This window comes from Micropterus dolomieu, linkage group LG22 (assembly GCF_021292245.1).
Source record: "Micropterus dolomieu isolate WLL.071019.BEF.003 ecotype Adirondacks linkage group LG22, ASM2129224v1, whole genome shotgun sequence".
NCBI classification, from domain to species: domain Eukaryota; kingdom Metazoa; phylum Chordata; class Actinopteri; order Centrarchiformes; family Centrarchidae; genus Micropterus; species Micropterus dolomieu.
Window position 1 is genome coordinate 16,693,202 of NC_060171.1, and position 27,012 is coordinate 16,720,213.

The following is a 27,012-nucleotide window of genomic DNA, read 5'->3' on the forward strand; positions in this document are numbered from 1 at the left end:
ATTAGCAGTGACTTGGTTTTTACTAAGGCCATCGTGTTTAAAGGAACCTCATACTCACATACCGCCCCTCTGCCTGCTCTGAGAATCAGTGCTCCCTAACATAAACCTGGGAGACAGCAGCTGATGGATCTAAAAGAGCCTTTTACTCAGGTCTGGAACACATGACTATTTTAGGTCATCAGTGGGGATCTCCTAACATGCTGGCTCTATAACCTACCCACTGTGCAGTCTGTGGTTTAATGGGTATAGTAAACAGAGTCTGTAGAGATTACTCCTGTGCTTTGGTAACTCAGAACTGGTTAATGTTTATATGATCTATGTGTTTATGTGATTTCACAAAGTTAAAATCTAATGGGTTAGAGTAATATTGCTCTAAATGATGTAGTTGTTGATTTCACAGATAATTATAGATGTAAGTCCCATGAGACGGAGTGGGGTGGATTAGATGAAATCAAAAACGTGCTTTCTATGTAAAATTACAACAAAAAAAGTTGGTTCACATACTCTAGGCTTGAACCGTGCAGCCAAATGTCGTGAGAGTATATTTTGAGTATCAAATTACAGGAAGTCTCCCACATTCAGGCCATTATGCAATGCAACAGCAGACAGAATTCACCCATTTTCAGCTAACAGGTGGGTGGTGCTTTATGTGAAGTATGTGAGTTAATTGCAGTCCCCGTCAGAGTGTCCATCCTCGGCTGAGTGACAGTGCTTGCTGTCCATTTCTCCAATGACGGCACAGCAGCTCCTTTAGCCGTCATGTAAGGAAGGCACAGTATTTCTCAGTCAGCAGGGCTATATTGGGTCTGAGCTGAGACTTGCACCTTGGGTGCTAATTTTGGACAGCTCCACAAGTAACACTAGGAATATCTACTAAATGATATCTTCTGACTCCAACACCCGCTCTTCCAAAATCTTCAAGTTCTCCAAGTCTTTTTTCTCAGTTTTGTTCATGCCTGAAACAGTGTTGAGAATGAGCTGCGGAACAGGGGAACTGTCTGTCTCCGACTGGGCTGCAGACTGGAACTGATCTGCAGTGTCTCCTGGGATTTAAGCTGTCTAGAGTGAAATGTAACACTCGTCCATCCAAACCCTCTGTCTTAATAAGGAAACTTTGCTCTACACTCGTAATGTGACGGGCCACATTTCTGCAGAGAAAAAAGTGCTTGGCTCCTTTTCTTCTCTCAATCCTGCGGCCTCCCCGCCCTGTATTAAAGCTGAATAAACACTCCACTCAGTGCTCAGCAGATTTTTCTCAACACTGATGCCAATTTTCATGAGAGGATTTGGTGTGGAGACAGCCAGAATGATCAATCAGTGTGACTTCAGCCATACTATTATGTCTTGCATGGACAGTTTGTCTGTCTGCCCTTCTTCTGCTGTATTTACTCAGCTGATTACCTTTGATAGATCCAGGGAGTAACCAAGAAACTTCACAGTCTTTCACAATGGTGGAAAATAAAGTATATATATTTACTCAAGTACTGTACTGTACTTACAGTTAGAGGTTCTTGTACTTTTTTCCACTTTATGTAATTTTATACTCCACAAGCTACATTTCAGAGGGCAATACTGAACCTTTTAATTCACTATATTCATTTGACAGCTGTAGTTACTCATTATTTTTCTATTTTTTTTATAAAAAAATGTAATTTAGTTGTTAACAGTTCCACCAAAGAGTGATTCCGCCATAAACTTTTCAAATGGTTTCATTTAGAGATTGGAGCAAAGTGTATAAAAAATGTATACTTTTTTTGTGAATTTGGGTAGCAGAACTTTGTATTTGTTTTGTTTTTTTCTATCCCTCACTTTTATCTTGAGAGCCTTAAGAGGGGGCTAAACCCCTAGGTTGGAAACCACTCGACGACCTCCACCTCAACCAGCTACGACAGTAAAATGCTATGTCCTCATTGATGAAATTTAATAATGCTAACATAAGCCATTTTTCTTAAGAGCAAGTACTTTGTGTTGATAATACTTTTTATAAGCAGGGTTTTAGATGCAGGACTTTTTTACGTTATTGTTGGTATGTTTACTTAACTAAAGGATCTGATTCTTCCACATCTGGTCTTTCTCATTCTTTCAATGGGAGTGATGTGTTCTTTAGGCAGCCTCAGAGCATAATTATCCTCTTGTCATACTGTATATTGTTATCTCAGCCATCCAAGGCCTCGGGACAGGAACTAACCAGACCACACCATGTGGATGTCTATATTTTCTCACGTCTCCACACGCAGACAGTTGTTTTATGACTGGCTTTGCACAATTGTTTTATCCAGCTCACTAGCTATGAACCTGAGCCTGCCTGGAAAACAGTCACGGTATCTGATCAAATGCGGGGCTGCAGTCAGGCTTTGGTACAAGAATGCAGGTGCCGCAGAGCTGTGGGTTCCTGTGGAATTCCTCACTTTAGAGAGACCACTGTGACTGGGTTTCACTGAACATAGCCTGCAAGCTTTCAAACAGCCACTCAAAACCACAATGGAATGTCTCATCACCGTAGATTCTCACACACACTCCACATTGTGGCTTTTTTTCAGCCAAGCTATGATCATTATGCGGTTTAAAGTTCATAAACTTGGTATAAACCTTCACTTTCACTTTCAAATTTAGAAAACTGAACTTTTTGTTTGCCAACAATGGAAATTGTAAATGTTTTAGTAATGATTATTTTCCCTCAAGGAGAGCAGATGGATTTTGTTGTTAAGAGAGGGTGTATTCAGAGAAGTTTGTTTGTAAAGAAAGGGAAACTGACATACTACCATAGAAGTCCAACATCCTCCTCCTCTTGCCATTGCTTCATTTATCTGCACCATAGGGCTCTGACAGGCAAGGCACTTCCAGCTTAGCCACTGTTCTCCCTGTTACAGTAACAGGGAGAACAGTGGCTAAGCTGGAAGTGCATACCAAGAAGTTTTATAGCCCTGTGGAATGGAAAGAAATATCGAGTACATCTTTGGACCGCACAAAAAGCCCCCACAACGTAGCCCTCTCCTCTGTCTCCTCCACCTCGCTTACACCAGAGAGCCCATATATGGACACATATATGAAAGATTCTCCCTCTGTGTGTAAACACGGAAACTTCTAGCCTCGTGACATGAGGGTCAAATGATTGAAGACAAATATTTAAAGTGGGCTACAACATGACTCTGGGCAGCTGTAGACTTAGATATAAAACTAGTAAGAGCAAGCAACATTTGTTAAGAGGGTGAAGATATGAGTGAACATTTAAGTCAATGATTTAGAAAGATCTTTCAACAGCATCTAACCTCTGAAGGAATTTCTGTGCAGGACAGGACTCTGATGCTTCGGAAGGAATCTCTTATCTGGAACTGGGAGAAGTTCAAGCTGCCTGTAAACAATCATTTACTCCCCACTTCCCTCTTGAATTGCCCTTTACTATGTACAAATAAACACAACGAAAATGCAAAAAGTGTTGTGTGTTGTTTTCTTAAATTGAAGACAGATTTTTATTGCAGAATGGCAGACAGATTGAATTTTTTTGTTCCAGAATTCGTGCTATGACAAGTCTAGGATTCTAGCATGGCATCCCACAGGAGTTTGAAATGAATCGTGACAGTTTCCCCCGAATGCTTCCTCTCCTCCCCTCTTTTAGTCTAAGCTGTCTGCGCAGCATCAGATATGGCTGACATTCTTGTCTCTCTGTGTGTCCCCATCTGTAGAGGGGGAACACAAACAAACAGACTGGGAGGAGCCCTGCCGAGGCCACAAATATTCCTCCATCATCCCACATTTGCGTTTGCAGTACTGGAAGCCTTTGCTTTTGGTAGTTTTACTCCATAGCTCAGCTTGTTTTCTCTCAATAAGTGTCACTGTGGCTTCTCTGCAAACTTTCTCTTCAGCTTGGAATATTGCATCTAAATCCCAAATTTGAATAATTTAAATAATCTGTATAAAACTAAATATGAGGGTCAAAAATTATCTTAACCTCAAAGATCATATTTCTTACAGTTTTCCCCAAGGTCAACTTTTGAACCACTCCAGTCATGGGGATTTATATAAAATCCCCATGACAAAAATGTTTGTGCCGCATTATCCTGGCCTGTAAGAGGCCTGGCCAGGTATTTACAGTTTGAGAGATGACATATTCTTTCATTTAACATCAACTACTTCTACTGTAGCAAAAAAACTGGCACAGGGAGAATGTTATCTATCTTCAATGAAGCACCTGCAGCTGAAATATTTGACCTTCATACCTCTGGAATTTGACTCTTCAAATTATTGAGCATGGTGAAAATGCTGGAGATACTGCACACACGGTTTCCATTAACTAAACAGAAAGTTTAAATGGAATCAGATCTGACTGAGCAACACTTTCGTGTAATTTATACCTTAAATGACAGATTTATCACAACACAGAACTGTGCGAGTCAAAGGGCCTCTGCCTTATTGCAACTATCCATCAAGTAAAATATTGTGTGTACTGTGCTCACTCATATACCAGTTTGAGCCTTACAACCACCAGTTCATGTCAGTGGGACAGAACAGTGAATAAACCTAGCCGCAGTAGGCCATTGACCAGGCTTGGGTTACGGCTTGGGTTGCACCCTCCCAGCACTCCCTCTCCGTTTTTGCTATGCTAAGTGATTATGCCCCTGCATGGAGCTTTCTACTCCCAGGGGTACCGTCTGAAAGAGCGAAGGAGTTCTCTCTATATATATCTGGATGATGTCTGCAGAAATCTCAAGATGGTATTTGACAAGGAGCATGCCAACACTGTGCTTCTCAGAGAGAGAACATGGAGGGAGAGCTCCCCTCAATATTCCCTTTCTGTTCTGTGTCTGTTGCGATCATTAGAGAATAACCACACACATCAGAATGCTGTAGCTTCACACCAATTTTATACTTTTTTGGTTAAGAGCAAACAAAATTCAAGGTTTTTGTCTTTGAGAAACTTGTAATTTGTGCATCAGACAATCTTTGTGACTGAGTTTCAACAGAGGCAGAGACATACTTTCTCTAATGCAGTAACATTTTAGCCATGAGAGAACCTTAAATGTGTCACCCAAGGGTCTCCTTATGCAAACATGATTTCAGCATTTCGGCAAAGTAAAGCTCAGCTCCTCCCTGTGCGGCAACTGAGGAGAACCGGACATTCCATATACATAGTGGGTTGTCACTGCAGGCCTTAACAGATTAACTGACACAGTGTTACAGTATTAGTACTAAAGCACTTGGAAAGGCTGCTGTATCATTTAAATTGGCAGGAGGACAAACTGCACTACCACCTCAAAACCACAAAGTTGCACAATTAAACGTCTGAGAGTTCAGGAGTTGTTGATTTTCTGAATATCCATTAGGAATTTGATTATTTGACACCTCATTTTGTCCCATTTACATCTCCATTTACTCATTGTATCAGTATAAACACTTTTGTGGGCTCAGATTTGTCTCATGCTTTGATGTGGTTCTCTGTGCTGTATTTTGTACTACCTTGTTTAAAAACATGGCTCCCATAAAACATCTCACATGATAGAAAAGTAAACATAATGATAGCATAGTGAATGTGAAAATAAATTCTGCTCTGTCCCTGTCCCACTCAGCTGTTGCCTCCTGTAGATGACTAAATCAGGATACAGAGACAATCAGGATTCCAACATTGTCAGTGTTTCTCAGATCTGTCCTAAACATGGGCAACAGTTGTCTGATGGCAAGTGTGTCAGATTCACCGGACATTGTGAAGAAAGAATTCCTCTTTCAGTCAGTCTCAGCTGTTTTCTGTCAATGAGCATGAATACCGAGAAGAGTTTTGGCTTTTTGAATAATGCAATCATTGTTTTCAACATAGACAGAGCCTTCTGAAGACAAATTTGTTGGCAAAGAAGTATAGCAAGAGAAGCATCACATTTATTTTTTCAAGATTCTTGTTGTTCCTACAAGTCAGTTCCTTGTTTAAGAAAGTATGAGTTTTCATGATTCAGTATCATTTCAAATGCTACAAAATGTAAATGGTAGGACATAGGCAAAATCTTTTTCAGATGCTTTCATCAGCTGTTCTGGTAGGAGGCTTTAGAGGCCTTAAGAAGCAGATTTTTTCCAAAGACTACAAAATTATATGTTTGGAGATTTTTTTTTATTTACTCTGGCTGTGGTGCCCTCAGAATGCCACCACAGCCTAAAAACTGCCTTAAATATTGAAGGAGCTTATTATTGCTTTTCTCATGACATGTATAATGTAGTGAACTAAAAAAAAACTTAACTATGCTTTAATCCTTTAGCTCTGTCTTAATGTGTAAGGGCTTTAATTATCCAGTGGGATGTAACTCAGAACGCAACAGCCTTTCAATAACGTCTGGGCAGAAGGAGAGATTTGTGACTACTTTAATCAAAGCAAGCGTTCTGAGCCCTGGGCTATTTTCACTACGCCAATATGTTAAATGAAAACATAATAATGGAGCTTATTTTCATTCCCCGAATGCCACAGCAAATCTAGTGTGCCATCACAAACCTCCCATGAGTCTATTAAGTGAAAATGCTGTTTAAGATAATTAAGATCAAATTGCAAATCAAGATTTAAACCAGTGCTTTATTGCCAGTGGTAAGGACATCATGCAGACAAATAATTCTGACAATTTCATATATTAATGAAAATATAAACAGCATAAAATAATGTATGCACATAGTATCAAATCTAGAAACATTTACAACTATATGTATAAGACAGCATATTTTATATGTAAAATGATCATCTTTGAAGCACATGATGACCATTCATGCACACTGTAAACATAAAATAAAGCAAATTATTTAATTCAACAAAGCAATACAGTATTTTGGAACATTCAGGGCCATTTATGTGCAGCAGCAACCTCCAAGCTTTATATATAAAGATGTATTAGTTAAATAATTTTTACTTCTGTGCATTATAGAAAAGAAAAAGAACTTTTCCAGCCATGTGATCCTATAATCACATGTGTTACTATTGATTCTGATCCAGAGCAGAAGAATTATACAAATGGCAGTCTATTAGAACGTGGGCTGGCCCAAGATTATCTAAATATTGTTCTATTACTGTGCCTGTCAATCAAAGTCTCAGACCAGGCTGATGCCTGAATTACCAGGACAATACCTACAATTGTAGTCAGGCAATATGAAGAGAAAATTGTAAACACCATACCTGATATCATCATTCTCTGTTGTTGTCTTGGTCATATTTTACTACTCACTGAGTGAAGTCTGAAGACTGAGCAGCCCATTTGATTCTACAAGCATGAACAAGTCTGCCAGGCTTAGCAACAATAATGTACAAAACAGACCAAAGCTCGAGCAAGACATGGATTATTTTAGGGGGCATATCTCATAGCACAAGACATTGGACTCTTGGCACAGAGTGTTGGATCCATATTACAGACTAAGGCAGGTGCATGAAAGAGAAGGCGATCCTAAATATATCCTTGAGAATCTCTGAAGACCAGAAGACACTTGGTGTGTCCTCAGTCGCTGCAGCTGTGTGCTTTAGCTTCTCATTAGATCAGTGCATTCATGTAATGATAAAAATGTACAAATCTCCAAAATGAGATTATTGGATAAAATAATTAACTCATAATGATCCACGCATTGTTATAACCAAATATAATAGAATTATATAAAATATAACCCATTCTTACCCCTTCCGATTTAAACCTGCTAATAAATGTACTGTATATAAACTCAAATATGTACTTCGTTAGTATTATGTAAAGTAGTTAAGATTTCTCAAATGCCAAGTCAATCAGCGGCTCAGCTTCTGTAATTGAGGTATAAAACTCATCCTGCCTGGCTGGTGCTGGACACTGTGCTGCCACAGTCAAATAACACATCAACAGTTTACAGGGAGGATATCCAATACATTATCAGGTAAACACTTTCCTGCCTTAAGCCCTCAGACTGTGAACAATGCCACTAGGGCTTTCTGGGCTTACCGAAAGCATTTCTTCTCAGACAGCCCACTTGCCTTGAGCTATACAATTTATCCCAGAGGAACTTACACTCACCTACCCACCAAACACACTCACACACAGACACAGACATCAGTGGCTGCAAGTTGACAAAAGCCTGGCCAAAGTGTTATTGCAGCTGCCTGTGGTCCTGCTCCCAGCCTGTCTCAGGCCAAAATGGGACACAGATGAATAGAAAAACACTGTCACAATGAAATCAGAAAAGATCATTTAAATGAAAAGCAAACATGTCCCAGATCTCAGAACACTGAAAAATTGAACACACTCAAAAGACACTCTATAAAGAGACACGTGCTGCTTTAAATATGTTGCCACAGTGGTAAAAGCAAACTGTGCCATGCAGAGATTTAATGATCCAGTAAGAAATGGTCATCTGCATATTTTGTGTGCATTAAATGGCTTCTGTTACATTCCCATTAGGGAGCCTTTCTGTGGGAGTTGCCTGCTTGTCCATCACACCCCATATAAAGGCGTAAGAAAAGTCAAATGTTTGGGAGCAACGAATCGCTGAGCAGATCCTTAAAGAACGCCCGGGCACCCACACACGCCTACTCCAAAAAAGTATTGGATGTCCAAAGGAATCCAGTCACCCCCCTTTTGAAAGTACATATTTGACAGGGCACAGTAAGGCAGAGCCTGCACTCCAGCTTAGCGTTCAGTTAGGCACAGACGCCCGAGCCCCTCTCCCACTCTCTTCTTTGGTTTTCATTTGGACGTTTTGTTGGTGCAGCCGAACAGCAAAAAGCAGCCATGGATGCCATCAAGAAGAAGATGCAGATGCTCAAGCTCGACAAGGAGAATGCCTTGGACAGAGCTGAGCAGGCTGAGTCAGACAAGAAAGCAGCAGAGGACAGAAGCAAACAGGTCTGCTGATATGTTTTCTTTTGTGGAAGATCTTTAGTAAAAGCAGGAATCCCAGTAGCATTATTTAACTGCTGCCCTTTAAATGGATCGCCTCCTAAATACGGATTAATTACTTTCAAGGATAATCCGACATAAGGATTAAATTAAGAATAACCCATCCTTCTGTGTTGTTTTGGATGTTACAAATCCTCCTCTCAACTGTTTTGGTGATGTAAATATTGGCTAAATAAATTATGTTGATAATTTTTTAAATAATTATTATATTTTTATTATTACATTTTGAATATTTTCGTATTTCTTTCATATTATGTTTAACTTTATAATGTCTTTTATATGCATGTATAGTTAGACGACGAAATAAGAGAGTTGGAAAAGAAATTGCGTATTACTGAAGACGAAAGAGATAAAGTGTTTGAGGAGTTCCAAACTGCTGAGGAGAAGCTGCTGAGCGCTGAAGAGGTCGCCACCAAGGTATCTGATTCTGACGTGCATGGGCTTCCCTAACTTTTCTCTTTTCTCTTTTCCCTGTCCTGTCCTCTCCTGTCCCGTGTGTCTATCTGTACGCGCTCTTGCGCCTTTGCGCGCTCACGCAACTCCGTCTCCCCGCTGATCACCTCTGAAACTGTGCGCGCACTGAAACTCGCCTCAGCTTGAGGACGATTTGGTAGCTCTGCAGAAGAAGCTGAAGGGAACTGAGGATGAGCTGGACAAGTACTCCGAGGCTCTTAAGGATGCCCAGGAGAAACTTGAGCTGGCTGAGAAGAAAGCCACAGATGTAAGTAAGAAAGGGATTCACAATAGCACCATTCCCGCAACACGCTTCCTCCACAACTTCATTCTCTCATCACTGTGTTTGTGTGTGTTTGTGTGTGTTTGTGTGTGTGTGTGTGTGTGTGTGGGGGGGGGGGGGGGGGGGGGGGGTGTTTCCTATCTGTGGCAATTCAAACTGCCCTCATTTTTATCTTATCTGGATTTGGTATCATGGCAAATTGTCAAAGTCAGAATTTACTTTTTGATCAAATGTCCATTGTTGAACTGTCGCTTTGTATTTTGTCAATGATCACATGCACAATCACTCACAAGTCAGCCCAAAGAAAGTCAGACATTATATATTTTTTATTAAATGTATCCATGGCTAACTCATAGGCTATCATTTATACCCTATACTGGATAATGATTTTGTGTTCAGTCGTATATGTCCTATGCTGAAGAAGTCTTCTTCAGAGTGAAAAGTGCCTTATGCGCAGTATTCTTAGCGCAGAGGGCAAGTGCCTGGATAAATATAGCCCACTGCTTTATATGGTCAAGATAGAGCTCACATCTGCGGGCTGGGCTCTTTGCTTACCACAGGGGAAAACACAGTTTCCCATCAAAATATCCCAGGCAGCCTAGGCTACTATTAAAAAGAAATACAACTTACTTATCTACAGAAAAATTAAATAGGCCTTGATTCTTTTTTTAAAAATTAGGTTGTTGCCCATAGTCCTTTCCTCACCTTTTGGTTAAATTGCATGGCAGGAAAACTATGTAAAGAATTTAGATTTAGGTATGTGATGGTCGCGAAGTGCTTGGGAGAAAAAAACACAGGTCCTCATAGAAAAAAAATATTTCACGATAAAACAATAACCGAGTTAAGGTTAAAGTTTAAGTGGAGACACTTTGTCCACAAGAGTCAATCAGAAGAATCAATAGTGTGGCTTATAAATTGCTTCTTGGAAACCCCGTTGTAATAATCCTTTAATTGGATTCCTCCGGGGAGTTAGGCCACAGTGTCACTACTTTATAGTCTGGTGAGTTTTATCCTATCACACTTGATGCTGTATGTTATTCTCTATAGGCCTTTATACTGCTGTACTTTTCCCTTAATATTCCTATAGCAACGTTTAAGTAGGCCTATGGCTCCAGTGTTCAAATTAATTGAACTACTACTTAGTTTTTTATGGCCTTGTTTTTTTCCCCTTTCATATTATTGGACGGATTTTCTGTTATATTTGCAATGTCTGAAACGTAGCCTGTAATTACTGTATTCAGTGAATAGAACCTATTGAATGGCCCGTGGTGTAGAAATATTTCACTGCCATGTGTACTGCTCACAGTTTACCGGCAGAGGGTGCTGTGGCTCTTAGTTCGCAACGAGAGTGATTATGACTGGGTGCGTTTTTGTCATTAAAAATGAACGGTTACTTTGTATGAATGAAATTTTATTATTTTACAGGGCAGTGGAATATATTTTGGATATTTTTGCCACAACCCTGCAGAACCTACAAATTTTTTTTGCTGTATTTTGAAATCAGAGGCACTTCCTGGACAAATAGCAGGCATTGCAGAGTGCTTCTCCAGAAAGCTTGCGCACCGTTCAGCCCGTCTTCACGCAGCTTTCAGCACAGTCAGGGACTTCATCTCGTTGCTTGACAATTTCTCGGAAATTGTGCTGCAACTCATAGTGTAGTGTTTGTTTGTTTTTAATAGTTGTACAGTAAACAATGGCTGGAGCTACATCTCTGGAGGCAGTCAAACGAAAGATCAAATTCTTGCAAGAGCAGGCGGACGGCGCTGAGGACAGAGCCGAGAGATTACAGAAGGAGTTGCTTGCCCAGAGGAAAGCCAGAGAACAAGTAAGCATGTTTACCGCGTGTACAGCCGACCAGGAGCTGCTTATCGAACGCAAAAATTACACATCCTCCTCTTGTAGCCTTTCCTGTGTATGTGTGTGTTCCGCTCATGAAGGGCGACAGCTTGAATTGATGCACAGTGAGATAGCGGGATTTCTCCTGATGCCGTTGTCCTGCAAGCTGAGCTTGACATGGCCCCATGCAGTGACACCACAAAGTACCCTGAGGGTTTGAAAGCCAGCTGCTCCTGGGTAAGAGCTTATAATTGGGAACGTTAGGCCGCTGATGCCCAAGTCAGAGCAGTTGTACAACCGTGGCACTTCTATCACTGTGTTGCTCCATCTCCCTGCGTTGTGTCACTTGCATCTCCGTTGATGCACTTTGCTGTAACGGCCCCATTCAACCTGCTTTCCAGGAAGTTCCGTTTTTTTGTTCTATTCTACAGGCACGCGAGTCGTAGGTTAAATATTTGAATACATTATTTTCAGCAACCAGGAAGTTGTAACTAAGCTGTGGCAACGTTTAAGGTGTAAGTGTGCACCGTGAGCTTGTGCTCTTTGACTTGCCCTTATAAGGACAACAGGTTTTCACAGCTACGAAGAGTGATTTCCCTCAGTGTGAACATAGCCGCAGTAATCTAGACGGGAAATAAATCTTTCTGCAAGGGCTTATATCTGTCTGAGTATATCACAGGCTTAGCCTGTTCGTTTGTAATTGATCATAATCATCCAGTGAGGTATTTTGAATGGAGTCGAAACTCCTTCTTCAGTTTATAGATCATTAATAACTTCCTTGCCAGGCTTTACACAACTTCAGATGCACTTTGGTCCAGCACTACAAACATTTTTCATTTTAAGTACATTTGTGGTTGTTGCCTCTTTTCATTGTGCATTTTCAGGACAATGGAAGTGTCAGATCTTGTGAGCATACACCAGAAAGCAGAAGTAGCTATAGGTTTGAATAGTCATAGAAGATCTGCTCCTTTTAAAGTCATTGTTTAATCAATGAATTATCTTCAAAGATACCAGATTATTTAAGGTGGAGCAATATGATGCAAATGTGACCAGTTCATTTAAACTGAAACGTCTGCTACAGTTAAGAAGTATCCAGGGAGTGTCCTCTGTGGTTGTATGGGTACCAGATGAGCAGTCATTTTCAATATAATTGTCTCAGGGCCTTTGACTCCAGCCATGTTTTCTCGGGGGCCTAGTAATGAGGCAGGGCATCCAACCTTCTGTCAGCTCGGGTTATCATTATACAATGAGGAGCACAGGCAAGTCTCTGGGGAGGTCTTTTCCCAACAGGTGGCGTGCAGAAACACTTTCGAACAACACTGACTACACATTCACCCACCTGGCATAAAGCAAGTTGAAGAGCACCACAAAAAAATCTAATTCACCACCTACTGTTCATTCTTTGGGCTGACGTGTACATGTGCACTTGTGTGATTTCCAGGCTGTATGTTATAGATGGTGACCTCCAAATTCTCCTGACGTGCTCTTCTTCTCTTCCTAGGCTGAGGGAGATGTCGCTTCCCTTAACAGACGTATCCAGCTGGTTGAGGAGGAGTTGGATCGTGCTCAGGAGCGTCTGGCCACAGCCCTGACCAAGCTGGAGGAGGCTGAGAAGGCTGCTGATGAGAGCGAGAGGTGGGTTCTTGTGAGCAACACGGACCCTTCATCACTCGCTCTGGCTCTCTTGCTGCAGAGACCAGTTGGCGGGGGCAGTGTTTCCATCCCTTTGTGACGAGTGCAAGCTGGATGTCAGACACTCCACTGTCACACTAGCTGTGTTAGATAGAGCAGTCATTTCTTAGCATCCCAAATGATTTTCTCCCTCTTTCAAACAATTCACCTTTAGGGGAGTATATTAAGGATTTGCCAACCAACACTACTGTGCTCCAGACGTGTGTGTCCTCAGGGAGACTGCAGGACGCCTGTCAGGTCTCAGCTCCTGATATCTAAACAACTCCTTTGTTTCCTCACACAGAGGCATGAAGGTCATTGAGAACAGGGCCATGAAGGATGAGGAGAAGATGGAGCTGCAGGAGATCCAGCTGAAAGAGGCCAAGCACATCGCTGAGGAGGCTGACCGCAAATATGAGGAGGCGAGTGTTCCAGCCACTGGCAGCCACCCCAAACACCAAATGTGCAGTTGCTCCTTTACTGCAATCAGTAATTCTGGGATAGACTTTTTACAGTTATTGACAAAGTAATGATAATGGGTGGATTTCCCAGATGTAATTATTTCTTTAATAATATCTTAATCTGTTAACTTTATGTAAATGATCTGTGTTTTAAGGACTGATTGGGAAGTATTTTTACCCATATGCCTATTTATGGCAACTCTTTTGAATTTTCAATTTAAAATCAGCTGCTTAGATTCAAAATCAGATCTAAGCATATACTAATGTATTTGTCAACAACTGTAATTCTTGTTGGCATCCATAAGTGGAGGCTGATGTATAAACAGATAATGAATGACAATATAGTTAAACACAGCTGTAATTAGTGATGGAATGTAACTACGTACAAATAAGTAGTACTTTACTTGAGTATATCCATTTTACTTTATGTTACTTTATATTTCACTACAAGGAAATATTCAAATCTATACTCCTTCACACATATTTGAGTTACTAGTTACTTTACAATTTAACATTTTGCTTACAAAACGATTGAAGAGCTTATAATATATGATGCTTTGTTATAGAATAAACTATCCAGCAGAATATACATTTGACAATTAGTTGATGAATCTATTACTCAGTTGACAGAAAATCTACAGTAACATCTGATTATGCTTACACATTTTTACTTAAGTAACAATTTCAATGCAGGGCTTTTACTTGTAATGGATTCACAGAAATATATTAGTACTTTTAGTTCCACAACTGGTTGCAATAATATAAAATAGGGACCATGTCTTCATAGAAGAAGTCATAATTGTTGGCAAATACTATACATTGAGAAACACTAAAAATGTCCTTGTAACTACATTAGAATGTGTTATTCACCATTTGTTTTTATCATGCTTATAAATGCTAAATGGAGGGGTGGGGTTAAAGCAAAGTGTCGATCCGTCTAAGTGTAGATAAATCATATTAGAGTGGTCCTTTCTAGTATTTGTTGTGTTGTAACACTTTTTTGTGCTGTACCTAAAGGTGGCCCGTAAACTGGTCATCATTGAGGGTGACCTGGAGCGTACAGAGGAGCGCGCTGAGCTGTCAGAAGGGTAAAACATTTCAACCCTTACACGCACTTCATCTACACTTGCATGTACACTTGCATGTAAACCGGCATTTCAACAATTGGCGCTTTCAGCACTAACACACAAAGTATTGGACGTGTGATAATTTGAACAGTGTGTGCCCTGTGTACTGTATATGTTGACTATTTGCATGCTCTCCTCCATGTTTTGAATGGTTTTGGTCTGCACGCGTACGCCACACCCACTAACAGAGCAGCTCGAAGAGCAGAGGATGAGCTAAGGGTTTTGGAGCAAAGCATGAAATCACTAAAATCCACAGTCACTCAGGTACTACAAACAAAGACTAACACAAACACTTTGATGAGTGGCTCGGGCCACTGTCATTCATGCTGTTGAGTTAAGCTTCTGCTTTCCTTGCTGTGCTTGTATTGTTTTTTTTTCCTCTTTAATGCTCTTTTATTCTGGGTATATTAGACTCTTTTACGCCTCTAACATGGCAGAGACTGTGCGAGAATTACACCTCACGTTTAAGAGAAGCATGATATTTAGATGTGGAAATACCGTTGACCAAATTATTAATTTTGATGTAACCCACTACTCTTTGTGTGATGAGTGACATTGCTATTCTCACATTCCTGCTCTGTTAAGGCACTTGTAAGGTACTTGGGGTTTCCTCCTCGTTTATTCCCAGTAGTTCTTATTTATTTTGTTTCCTCTCCCCCTCTTTCTTACTTTCCTCCTACTTGTTTTGTGTCAACCTCTGGTTCTGTTCATCCTTTGCTCCCCTCCTTTTCCTCCATCCCCCTCTTCTTCTCTTTGGCAACTTTATCCCCTTGTCTAAAACACCAGCAAATGCTCTGAGCTTGAGGAAGAGTTGAAAACTGTGACCAACAACCTGAAGTCACTGGAGGCCCAGGCTGAGAAGGTAAGTGCGACCTTATGGCCTAGTGCATGCTGTCAACCACATAGGGTGGATGGGGAGCAGAAGAGCCTGGGGAGCCCAATCTCTTCACTTCTGTTTTATTTCATAATACCTCTCTGTAAATATGTATTAAAATGTGTGGTGTCAGTTTGAATGCTCTAAGACATTCGGAGTTTGACTACATGTCCATATGTTTGACACCTGTCATTGTTTTTGTTCCACAGTACTCACAGAAGGAGGACAAATATGAGGAGGAGATCAAGGTCCTCACTGACAAGCTGAAGGAGGTAAAGTTTCACTCAAAAGTCTTGGGTTGCAGGCCGCGTCCAGGATCATTTATACAAGCCACATGTGCATTTTCACAGTTGGATTAACTCATAAATCTCTCTCTCTGTAACACAGGCTGAGACTCGTGCTGAGTTCGCTGAGAGATCAGTAGCCAAGCTTGAGAAGACCATTGATGACTTGGAAGGTATGTTTTTTTTGCCCCACACTCTAAAATGTTACTCTGGTTATTTAGAAAGTGTGTCGTTGATGGTATTTGTGCTCAGCGCTTTAAAAAAAATCTCTTTAGCCCATTCTTTGCTTACTGTATTTCTGCTTCCCTCTTAATCTCATCGTGGTTCATTTTCAGAGAGCATCACACTTTTGTTGTAGTGACCCTTATCCTTCCTTTTAAGTCTAGTTGATTTGTTTTTGAGTTTCAAAGTAGGAAAGAAAGGCTTTGATGTTTATCAGCAATATCAGGCCTAAGTGCTGGCTCAGTGTTCAAGAAATCAGATTGAGGTCTAAGGGCTGAGAGCCATGCGGCATGGTACATACATGGTCCATTTCTTCATGGCGCTGCTGAATTTTCCATTCTCTAATTTTCTGGTGTAACTTTGCTTTCCTCTTTTTCCCCTGTTTTCATTTTTTTCTGTCACCTCCCTGTCTTGTCAATGGTCTGGATGCTTCACCCTTCACCTCCTTGTCACGCGCTCCTTCACCTTTGCTTACTTTCACTGCACCTCCCTCCCTCCTGCTCCTCTGGCCCACCAATAGATGAGTTGTATGCCCAGAAACTGAAGTACAAGGCCATCAGCGAGGAGCTGGACCACGCCCTCAACGACATGACATCCATGTAATTTTCAACTTGCTGCACCTGCCTGTTCCGTCGTCACCCTCTCTTCCCCTCTGCACCTATCTTCCCCGTACAACAGCTGCCTCAACTCCATCGTCTCCGTTATATTTCCTGTACCCATCATCATTAGTACATCCAAGTCTTGTATCTGTTCCTCCACTTAACATAGTTATGCATCTATGTTTTTATATAGTCTTAAAGTGTAATGTCTTAAAACAGACATTGTGGTATTCCGTGTCTGTGTAATTGAAGCCCGCATGCAATAATTATAAGTGTTTTCCTCTCACACTGCTGTATTCGTGTGGTCATGATGATACTTTATGATACCTTTGGATCAGTATCATTGGTGTTTGAGAATACTGTAAACAGGACTGAAGTCATGTTATGCATGAACAAAACTTCAGTGATCTGGTCTCTGTTTACATTTCTTATCCAGGTCAATTGTGAATGGTATCACTTTATTGTGAAAAGTAGCTTTGATTTCAAAATATTCATGATATTTTCACATGATATTTTGACATCCTAAGCCACGCATGCAAGTTGCCTCATGAAACGTAGTAGACTTGGTTACAAAAGCATTTCAGTGAATCTGATTCACTCACTGTAAGGTTATGAGTGTTTCCTCTTTCCTTTTTCTACTAACATGGTCTACTTCTGTCCAGAAGAAAGGCCCGCTGTGTGATTTGAGAGCCCCTTTTGTTCCGTTACAGTTTAGCATCACTGTGGTTGAGCCCCCAGTTTTGCTAAATGAGTGTTGTCCCTCAACATTTGGCCATTCTGTGGGAGATTGACAAGACACACGACATCGCGTTTTAGCAGAAATGTCTCGATGTAATCAGAGGGAGGCATTGGTCTGACCTCCAGTTAGTGCTTGTCAGCGTGTCCTACCTCACAATGCATTTCCACTGTGCATTGGGGTTGTTGTAGTGTTGTGCCGTGACTCATGTGGTTCTAGTTTATAGATGTGTACATCTTAAACTTCTGTAGGTTCCCACACAGACCCCCTGGTTCACTTTACTTCTTCTCTCCCACACAGATAAAATTTTTACACCTCATCAAAGACGCCTCCTGCCGGCTGAGCGGCATCTGTCTGCTCTCTCCAGCCTTCTCTCCATTTTCCTTTCCCTCTCTGTGTTTGCTTTCCTTTCTTCCTCATGTTTTCATCCTCATGTCAAAGTTGATTGCATCCCATCTCTTGTACAGAATCCTAGAATCTTTCTGCATTGTGTAAAAAATAAACACCCTTCCTTCTATGTAAGCTGTATCTCTTTACTCTGTCCTTTTTTTCTTTTTAATTTCTATTTATTTTCAAGTGGCTCTAATAAAATCAGGAAGCCTTGATTTTACGTTATGTTTTTGTTTGTTATGTTTCTTCATCTCCACAAACCATTAGTTGAGCTGTACCCTGCTTTGGTGTAGTTTTAAAGATGGCAAAGGATGTTCTTTTTATTTTCTTCAAATATTGTTCTCTGAAGCTGAGATATTAGGAATATCACAGTAGTGCTATGAGCACAGAAACCTAGAACAACCACAGGTACTTGACTGAAAGCTGAGCCAAGATGTCTTCTCTATTAGCATTTGAGACTGATGCATGCAAGCACTTTTCAACATTTAGTACTGTGACAGTAGGAGCGGAATGGAAAGATTTGAGTATTGGAGGGAAGTAGTGTTGGATTGTTAGCAGGAAGATTGCGGAAGAGTAACAGTTGGAATGGTGGAACACAGAACAGTATGTAAGATTTGTTGAGCATCATCTGGTTGCTGGAAAATTTGGATGAAACTGCTATCGGTGATTATGACACATGGGCTTTGTATCCTGTCATATATTTGAATAAATATAAAATCACACATTTTGAGTGTTTTTTTATTAAAGTCAATACTGTAAATCCAGACACAGAAAGAAATGCAGAAGTGAGCAATTTTCCAGTGTGTTTTGAGACTTTATAATTGAAGTTGGACTACAGAACAATAGTTTAGCCACATCCTTAAATGTCAGATCAAACCGAGGCTACAAAATGGTTGATTCTCAGTAACAGTTTATCCAGTTCTGGTGTTGAGCATATGATAAGATGCACTTGATAGAGAATTTTATGCCCAAAATGGCAGATATGGTATTCAATATATTCAGTTTGTTGCCACACTATCCAATGGTAGATTTTATTTTAAGGTTAAGTTTCCCTGCTACAGTTCCTTTCTTTTTTTAAAATCCTGTTTTCACTCTACACACTGTCCTGCCTTGCTTCACCTTTTGCAGACAAAATCTAAAGAGTGGATTGCCTCTCAAAAATACAAGAACATTGAAACACTGTTTGACCATGTTATTTAAAGGCTATTCAGATATTGTCAGTGTATTTTATAAAGATTAAAAAAGTCTCCAGTGATCTATTCTAGAAAAGGTAGGTGTCAACAGGCATTGTATTTCAGGCAACAGACGTTTCTTTTCCTCTGATTTCATGTCCTCTCTCTGTTTTTCAACCTGCTTTCTGACTGCAAAGATCCTCTCTACCAGCAGCTTCAGAAAAACCGCCTTCTCACTAATGAACTACGCGTGGCTTTGAATGAGGACTAAATTGCGTGAATGTTTTATGTGTTTGTTATGGTTTTGTTTTTAATGTGTGCGACAATCTGATCCAGTTTAAGATCCAAAGCTCTTCAGTTTGCGTTGTACACGTACGATGCTTGCACTGCTTGAAATCTGTGTTGCTGTTTGTGGAAAAGTAATTAAAATATAAATAAAATCACGGATTATTGCAAATATATAATTTTATAGTCTTACATCCTAGTATTATAACATTGTACAATAATCACTTTTTTATGGATTGTTGTTATATTTATGTGTCTTAATAAGAGCTTTGTTGTAGACTGTGACCTTTTTGCATGGTTGCTTGCATATCATAATACGAGCTTGTTAACTGAATGTGTTTGTCTTGTTTCCTGTCAGTGAAGTGTAGGTCTGGTTTAAAAGCACTCAAATGTAATGACTGACCTGAATGATGTAGCCAGCTTGATTATTAATGCAAGCTAACCGACTAACTCACTCAATGCTTGCTTGTGTGAGATTAAAACTTCTTCATTTGATGTTCTAACAGAGAAACTGTCACAAGCTAAAGAAGAGAACCTCGATATGCACCAGATGCTGGACCAGACTCTAATGGAATTGAATAACTTGTGAAAGCACGGTCTGACCCCACGCACACTGTGGTTTTGGCTTTTTGTACCTGCACCTTGCTTACCATAAACCCCTCGTCTCGTACCTTGCCCATGGTGGAGATTTCAAACAGCCTGATGCTATTCCTGCCTTCAGCGGAACTCGACCAAGGAGCAAAGCTAAGGGGAAGTAAAGCTTAACCATTCCCTTTGATAAAGCCGAAAAACAAGAGTGTTTACGCAAGCCAAGTTTTTATCTTGTAATTTTGTCTGCCTTTTGCAATCCTTGAGATAGTTTTTTTTGACAAGTCGTCTGGTGAAATGACACGTGCCATTGGTTACAAAGATTGTTTTTCTACATCTGCATTGAAGCTGATCTGGTACGTTCCATTCCACCTTGATTATGCACATACCAAAGGACAAAGTGGAGAAATTTTGCACTTAATTAAACCTCAATATTATGCACATTTTGCATTCTGTAAGACAAACTATGTTTAAAAAGGCACATGCCCCCCTCCCAGAACATGTGTTTAAGTATACATTGGCTTTGCCTGTCAGTATGTATACTGGTGCTACTGTCTTGTTAAGCAATGACCAAAAATGCTAATGCATTACAGTATGTTCTTAGATTTGTTTAAAACCATGGTTCAAAATTTGTTCATCTTGTCTGTAAAGTATGATTTCAGTCATCTGGTTGTGCATTGTTTTAGCATTGTATTAATGTATATGTTTCAAGTGTTTATCATATCTGAAATGTACAAATGATGAATATAAATAAAAGCACGTTTGGAAAGTTTTCTAACTTTGTTTGTGGTGCATGCATAGACTTTTTGAGGTGGACCAAATTAAAGGTCTAAATATATTTTGGGGTGATTAAATAAAACCTGATGCAATGCACAGGAAAAGAAAGCTTAGTTAATAGACCTTATCTTTCCCCCCAAAAGGTGTAGAATGTGTTACATTTTCCAAACAAATGGAGATCTGTTCATTTTGCAGCTTTGTCGCATTACTCCTGGCTCATTTTTTGTTTGACCCTCAGTTTGACTTCCAGCTGGGGGGAAAACATTGTCATGTGTTTCTTGGTTCACTGGAGCTCACTAAGCTCCACTGGACCATATCAGGTCAGTTTCAGATTAATCAAAGCATGCAGCAATGGTAGAAAACTAACTAAATGGTTAAATAAGAGTTCTTGCATTCAAGTTTATGTATCAAGGTAAAAGCCTGTATTGGTTGTAAGTGTTGGTGTGTGTGGACCTGGCTTATCAGTATATGGCTGGGCGGATTATTTAAATGTGAACTATAGTTTATGGCCTTATGATAAACTATAACTTTACATGACTATATAGTTTGCATGCTATCTTATTTTAGTTATTCAAATGCAGTGTTTCCCTTTGACTGTAATGTAATGGAGTTAAAAGCTTGCAAAATAAAGTACAATACAGTCTAAAGGGAGAGCACCTCAAATAATTTATATAGCTAAAGTGTTTCTCAGTAGCTCATGTAGGCATGGAATTTGACAAAAATGTTCTTCACATGTGTTGACAGCATCTAAGTAGTTAGAATGACCTCTGTGAAAGTCCTTTGTTGCACCAGCAAGGAGATAAGGGTGTGTGTGTGTTTGTGTGTGTGTGTGTGTGCGCGCGCGCGCGCGTGTGTGTGTGTGAGAGAGAGAGAGAGAGAGATGTACATGGTCCTTGAGATAAGCTTGTGAAGGCTGTATGTTAAGGGTTAAGTTGACAACCTGAGAATTAGTCAGTAATTGTCCCCAAACGTGAACAAGCATGTTATTGAAAATCTATCAGTTCACTTCACTTTGTTTCAGACCTTAAATACTACTAGCCTATATATTTCATTTTATGCAAAAATCCTGGGGCCTCAGACCCCCAGAGTGTACCCAAAAGCCACACTGCATGTTAACTTTGATTAACACATTTGCAATATCAGCCAGGCGGGTCCTGCAATAATATCATTGTGCTTACATTGTGCATTTTACTAACAGGCCTATGTAAATAAAGTTGATCAAATTTCCTCCACCTTAACTGACAGAGAACCTGGTGCCAGATATTATTTGAGCATAGGAGTAATGATCGGTCTCTGGGATGTGTGCTTTGTACTTAATGGTAGTTTGGAAGAGATTGGGTAGGCTACAGAATGCACAGAAGAGGGGGGTGGAGGCCAACAGCTACTACTACATTGTCTGTATCGCAGATAGAATTACCCTACCTCACTGGATTTACTCCGAATCGTGATTTGATTAATTTGGTCTGGCTCGACGATGCAAACAGGAAGTCGTTGTTATAACTGGGTTCATCAACCAGGGAGAGGTATCAGCTCTCGCCATCGAAAAGCAACAGAAGCAAGATATTTAACAATGTCCCGATTTTTTTTGCCAAATCGTTTTTGCGCCAAATGTACCCTGCTAGCAGCGCGAGAGTCTCCTTTGTTGACACAGCGGGTCGGAGCGCGAGTCAAGCCACAGCTTTCAGATAAGCGGAGTGTTTTTACTCAACAACAAAGACGATATTTCGCACGGTCAAACACTGCCTTTTGTAAATACAGATCAAAGTCCAGGATTTGGATATGTGGGCTTGGTGTGGGGATTGCTTTAGCTGTCGGACTGAAATACCGCACTGACACAGCCAACAGTTCCTGTGATGATAAAGTAAGAGAAGCGCAGAAGGCTGATCGATACAGCGATGCCATAAAAGTTAGCAGGGACCTTGTGGAGCGGATAAAGGTAGGCATAGAGGTAGGCCTGTGAACTGCTTGGTTTTTCCACTGAACACCACTTTCCCTTCTCTCTCGCTTTATAACGTTACTCCCAGCCTAACTTCAATGCCACCTGTATCAATTCAGTGTTTGTTACACGCAGGCTGAGGTCGGGGCTCCAGGGCTGGTGGTTGGGGTCTCCGTGGATGGTGTACAAGTCTGGCGTGAAGGTTGGTGCCTGAAAAGTCCACTTTAAATGTGCTACGTGTTGCATTTATACAAATGACAATAAAAAATAATCAAACCAATGTAGCTAGTCTGATTTTCCCAGCATCATTGTATTGTGGGCCCACCTTAAGCCATCTGGATGAGCCAGTGCTTCACTAGTTTGGCTTGTGCGATGTTGGACCACAACCAGGGATTTCATAATTTTAGGGGAATAGCCACTTGTCCTCTAGTATTGTCATTTTTTTTTTTTTAGGGCAGCAAGGCCATCAAATGAAACAATAATTCTGATGTTTTCTAATTTGTTATTGTGTAATTAATGCTAAGTACTAACTTGTCAATAATCATAACCATGCATGCATAACATTGAGTTTCGAAAGTTTACTATTGCACGTCAGTCTTTTGTTAATGTCCCGCCCTATCCGGCTGTGATTGAAGTTGTGTTTCAGTAAAAGGCACCCGATATAGGCTAAACAGCCAGCAAGCCAAACCCAAACCTTGCATATATTATCCATATTATCTTCTCTCTTATGGCTTCAGCTGCAAAACCTTGACCAACAGTTGAACTGGTATTGAGGATTTTGAGGAGGAGGATGCAGGCTGCTTCTTAATCAAAGTGGGCCATCGATGCATCTCTCACTCTCCTTTGGGCTACTGAAGTGGCCCACAGAGCAACCCGGTGCTCTCGACGGCCAGACAGCCTGTGGTTTCTTGTCTTATTCATTATATGTTTGAGGGGCATGAGGCCAAACTGAGGGTGCACAGCAGCTATGGCCTGCATGAAATTTCTGCCCACAATACAAATGCATGCTGGTCCAGTGTTAGAATAGTCTCAACATTTTATATCAAAGAAAACTAACCCCACATTTGCGTTTGTTACATGTGGACCAACAATGGTACAGCTAGGGCTATAACTGATAATAATGGTTACTGCCAAGTAATTGGCCAATTACGATAATTGATCGATTTATTATTCTGCCTCTGTGTGGTGTAAAGGTGCGAAAATAGTAAAGAATCCATTCACAATAATTCCCCAGAGCCCAGGTGATGTCTTCAAATCACTTGTTTTGTACAATGATATTGGACAGTGAAAAGTAGCAAATCTTAATATTGGACAAGCTTAAGTTTAAGAGAATATTTAGCATTGTAAAATGACTCGCACAATAAATCGTTCTTTGTCCATCAACTAATCAACTTATTGACTAACCGTTTCATGTGTAGGTACAATGCTAACTATATGTTTGTGTTCTCCCATTTAATTAATGTTGTTACTAACATTATGCCAACATTGGCATAATGTTTTGTATTGGGGACTATATTATGGTCCACAAGACAAATTAATGCTGTTATAGTGAAGTTGGCAAGGTTGCTGAAAGTTCCCACCCTTGATAATGTGGTTGTCGATTGCCAACCAAATTATCGAAATTGGCTTACTATCTAGGAACAATTAGAAAAACATAAGAAACAAATAAATTATTAACAAAAAAAGCTGTTAAGCTTTAGCTCTGTTTGCCTTGGAACACAGGTGGCTCACTTCCAGTTGTCAACTGAAGTGGCATTTTGTTTGTGCCATGAATCAAGTCAGCAGAATCGCAGAGAAACCTGACCCAACAGCACATGATGTGAAATTAAGCATCACCCTCTGCCGTGGTCTCTTTGCTTTACTGAAATGTCTCAAAATTGATGTGAGTGGGTTTTCACAGTAAATGACTTTAAAATGCAACACGTGTAATATTATGCTTAAAGCACATGACGCATTTAAATTCTTCATGTAATTTAGGGATTGGTTTTGCTGATTTGGAGAATCGTGTGCCATGCAGCCCAGAAACAGTGATGCGAATCGCCAGCATCAGTAAGCCCCTCACATCTGCAGCTGCTGCACGACTGTGTGAGGAGGGGAAACTAAATCTTGATGTCCCAGTCCAGAAATATGTCCCAGAATTTCCCCAGAAACAATTTGATGGACAGGATGTAAGTGACTTGAACAAGATGTCAGAGTTGTCTCATTATCAGCAGTAATATCATGCCTGTTCCTTTTTGTGTTCAACATGGACATCATGTGGACCTCCATTTATTCTTTTTTTTTCAGGTCACAATAACCCCTCGTATGATTTTGTCCCACCTAAGTGGTATACGACATTATGAGAAGGATGCAAAGAAAGTGAAGGAGGACAAGGAGAAAGCTAAGCGACTTTTAAAGCCACCCGTTAAAGAGAAAGATGATGAAAAGAGCTCAAACAAAGATAAACCCTCAATAGAACAGAACACCAAAGGCAAAGAAGCGACTCCGGCTCAGAAGAAAAAAGAGTTTGAGCATGAGGAATACTACTTGAAGGACAACTTTGAAAGTGTCACTCAGGCCTTGGACCTCTTCAAGGACGACCCACTGATTTTCAAACCTGGTAAAGCCCATATTTGCTTGCTAAACCTTTTAAACAGGAATCACTTTCAATGTTATTGTCTTGATTAGTAAGACAGATTTTTTACCATGCGCAGGCACCACTTTTCTGTACTCCACCCACGCCTTTACCCTGCTTAGTGCTGTCCTGGAGCAAGCTGCTGGGCAGAACTTCCTGGATCTCATGATGAACATGTTCCGTGAGCTGGGAATGCTCAATACTGTGCCAGATGAGAATAGCCCAATTATTTACCACCGCTCCAGGTATCCTATAACCACCAATGTCAAGTTATGTCCAAAGACAGGGAAGATGTATCAGTAATTTCAGAGGAGAACTTTGTAGACATCTGATTTCTTTGATGTTGTTTTGATTACTGTTTGTTGAGTGCACAACATGATAAATATCCAATAGTGAGTCCCTTAATCGTTGATTCTCCTCCACAGATTTTATCATCTCAACAAGAGAGGACGTGTTGTGAACTGCCCATATGTAGACAACTCCTACAAGTGGGCAGGAGGCGGCTTCCTTTCCACTGTGGGTGACCTGCTGCTGTTCGGTAACGCCCTGCTCTACAGCTACCAGGTGGCCCACCTAAGGGACACTAAGGGCTTGCTCCCTGGCTTCCTCAAACCCAAAACTGCTGTAGATCTGTGGGCACCAGTTGACAGGACAGAGGCCAGCTGGGACAAAGATGGACTGTATGCCCAAGGCTGGCTGGTAGTGGAGCAACTACAGAAATATGGCCAGTGCAGGAAGCGCAGGCACTATGTGTCACACACAGGAGGCGCTGTGGGGGCTAGCAGTGTCCTCTTGGTGTTACCCTGTGATAAGTTTGACCAGCACCAAGGACAGACCCCCCTCCTCCCACAGGGGGTGGTGGTCACCATCATTACTAACATGCAGTCTGTGGGACTCAACAGCACAGCACTGAAAATTGCGCATGAGTTTGATAAAGCCAGAAGCCTGTAAGAACAGATTGTTTCCAGATATGTGTGACTTCAAATTTTTAGTGAAACTAAACCTTGTGATGTAATTGTGATACAGCTTTTAAATTCCAGAGGATGTTTTAGTAAATGGCATAAATCTTTAAGATGTATTTTCTATGTGTTATGAAATTTGCAAACTCAACTTACTTTCCATTACAACACTTGGCAGGGAAGCCATATGGCCACTAGGTGGAAGCAAATTACTGCATTTCTAATACAGAAAGAAGGCCACTGGCTTGTTGACTCAATAAAGAGGCTCATGCATTTATATCTTTTTATAACTAAAAGCTAACACAAGAACATTTTAAGATATATATTTCTGTATTTGAGAGAAATAAAACATTTCATACACAATGGAAAGAGGTCGGTTGCTATTTAAAGCAGGATGGTACACATCCAAAGTTTCTTTGTCACATATAGTGACTTTAAAGGCCCACCCTGTACAGATATTTCCTCGTAGCAACATGACAGGCATTGGGAAAAAACCTGTGGTGTGTTTACCTAATAGTGTCCCTATATCGATAATCAATAGGTTGACATTTTCACTTTTGACTTTTGAGATCACTTTTATATAATGCCAGTAAATCCTGACTTAATAAAACAAGAACAATTCCATCTTTTAATGCCTGAATGAGTGTGCTGCAAAGCTTGTTCATCAATGGTGACAAGAATTTTAGGGAGTAACTGAGCTGTCGGCAGTCCAAGTCTATTTTTTTTTTCCCCCTTCTTGTTTTTACAGTTGATTGTTAGCAACTGTTGGAGAATACTGGAAAATACTGGAAGTATATCAAAACAGAAAGACTAACAAACTGTTGGAAATGCAGTCCAACAAGTTTTGTCTCCTAAGCTCACTGAACTGA

General features: G+C 40.5%; 2 protein-coding genes and 1 long non-coding RNA gene across 12 annotated transcripts in view; all 3 read left to right on the top strand.

Annotated features, from left to right (window-relative positions):
* The window catches only part of LOC123961325, a 5,884-nt gene extending 2,451 nt beyond the window's left edge, over positions 1-3,433 (top strand). Inside the window, exon 2 of the long non-coding RNA XR_006822712.1 lies at positions 3,292-3,433. This is a non-coding gene — a long non-coding RNA (uncharacterized LOC123961325). The remainder of the gene's footprint in view (positions 1-3,291) is intronic.
* A 5,146-nt stretch (positions 3,434-8,579) lies between these two features.
* On the top strand, positions 8,580-20,629 carry tpm1 (tropomyosin 1 (alpha)). Of its 7 annotated transcripts, XM_046038732.1 has the most exons (10): positions 8,585-8,822; positions 9,168-9,293; positions 9,472-9,597; positions 12,950-13,083; positions 13,424-13,541; positions 14,598-14,668; positions 15,494-15,569; positions 15,791-15,853; positions 15,969-16,038; positions 19,776-20,629. In XM_046038732.1, the coding sequence occupies exons 1-10, from the start codon at positions 8,709-8,711 to the stop codon at positions 19,856-19,858; spliced, it is 981 nt and encodes a 326-aa protein (XP_045894688.1). In that variant the 5' UTR covers positions 8,585-8,708; the 3' UTR covers positions 19,859-20,629. The 7 variants fall into 7 exon arrangements, with proteins under 7 accessions (XP_045894690.1, XP_045894688.1, XP_045894687.1 ...); XM_046038734.1 differs by lacking the exons at positions 9,168-9,293; positions 19,776-20,629 and adding an exon at positions 19,182-19,443 and having other exon boundaries at positions 8,580-8,822; XM_046038731.1 differs by lacking the exon at positions 9,168-9,293.
* A 1,456-nt stretch (positions 20,630-22,085) lies between these two features.
* lactb (lactamase, beta) lies at positions 22,086-26,508 on the top strand. Of its 4 annotated transcripts, none has more exons than XM_046038595.1 (6): positions 22,086-22,582; positions 22,706-22,772; positions 24,548-24,738; positions 24,857-25,169; positions 25,246-25,429; positions 25,610-26,508. In XM_046038595.1, the coding sequence occupies exons 1-6, from the start codon at positions 22,109-22,111 to the stop codon at positions 26,133-26,135; spliced, it is 1,755 nt and encodes a 584-aa protein (XP_045894551.1). In that variant the 5' UTR covers positions 22,086-22,108; the 3' UTR covers positions 26,136-26,508. The 4 variants fall into 4 exon arrangements, with proteins under 4 accessions (XP_045894551.1, XP_045894552.1, XP_045894554.1 ...); XM_046038596.1 differs by having other exon boundaries at positions 22,090-22,570; XM_046038598.1 differs by having other exon boundaries at positions 22,092-22,582; positions 25,264-25,429.
* The last annotated feature ends 504 nt before the right edge of the window (positions 26,509-27,012 follow it).

Excerpts from the sequence above, each read along its gene's own strand:
- tpm1 (XM_046038732.1), top strand. The coding sequence starts at position 8,709 with ATGGATGCCATCAAGAAGAAGATGCAGATGCTCAAGCTCGACAAGGAG. Across the intron at positions 13,084-13,423 it reads GCTGCTGATGAGAGCGAGAG|AGGCATGAAGGTCATTGAGA; the intron begins GTGGGTTCTTGT and ends TTCCTCACACAG. Across the intron at positions 15,570-15,790 it reads TGGAGGCCCAGGCTGAGAAG|TACTCACAGAAGGAGGACAA; the intron begins GTAAGTGCGACC and ends TTTGTTCCACAG.
- lactb (XM_046038595.1), top strand. The coding sequence starts at position 22,109 with ATGCAAACAGGAAGTCGTTGTTATAACTGGGTTCATCAACCAGGGAGA. Across the intron at positions 22,583-22,705 it reads GGATAAAGGTAGGCATAGAG|GCTGAGGTCGGGGCTCCAGG; the intron begins GTAGGCCTGTGA and ends TGTTACACGCAG. Across the intron at positions 22,773-24,547 it reads TGTACAAGTCTGGCGTGAAG|GGATTGGTTTTGCTGATTTG; the intron begins GTTGGTGCCTGA and ends CATGTAATTTAG.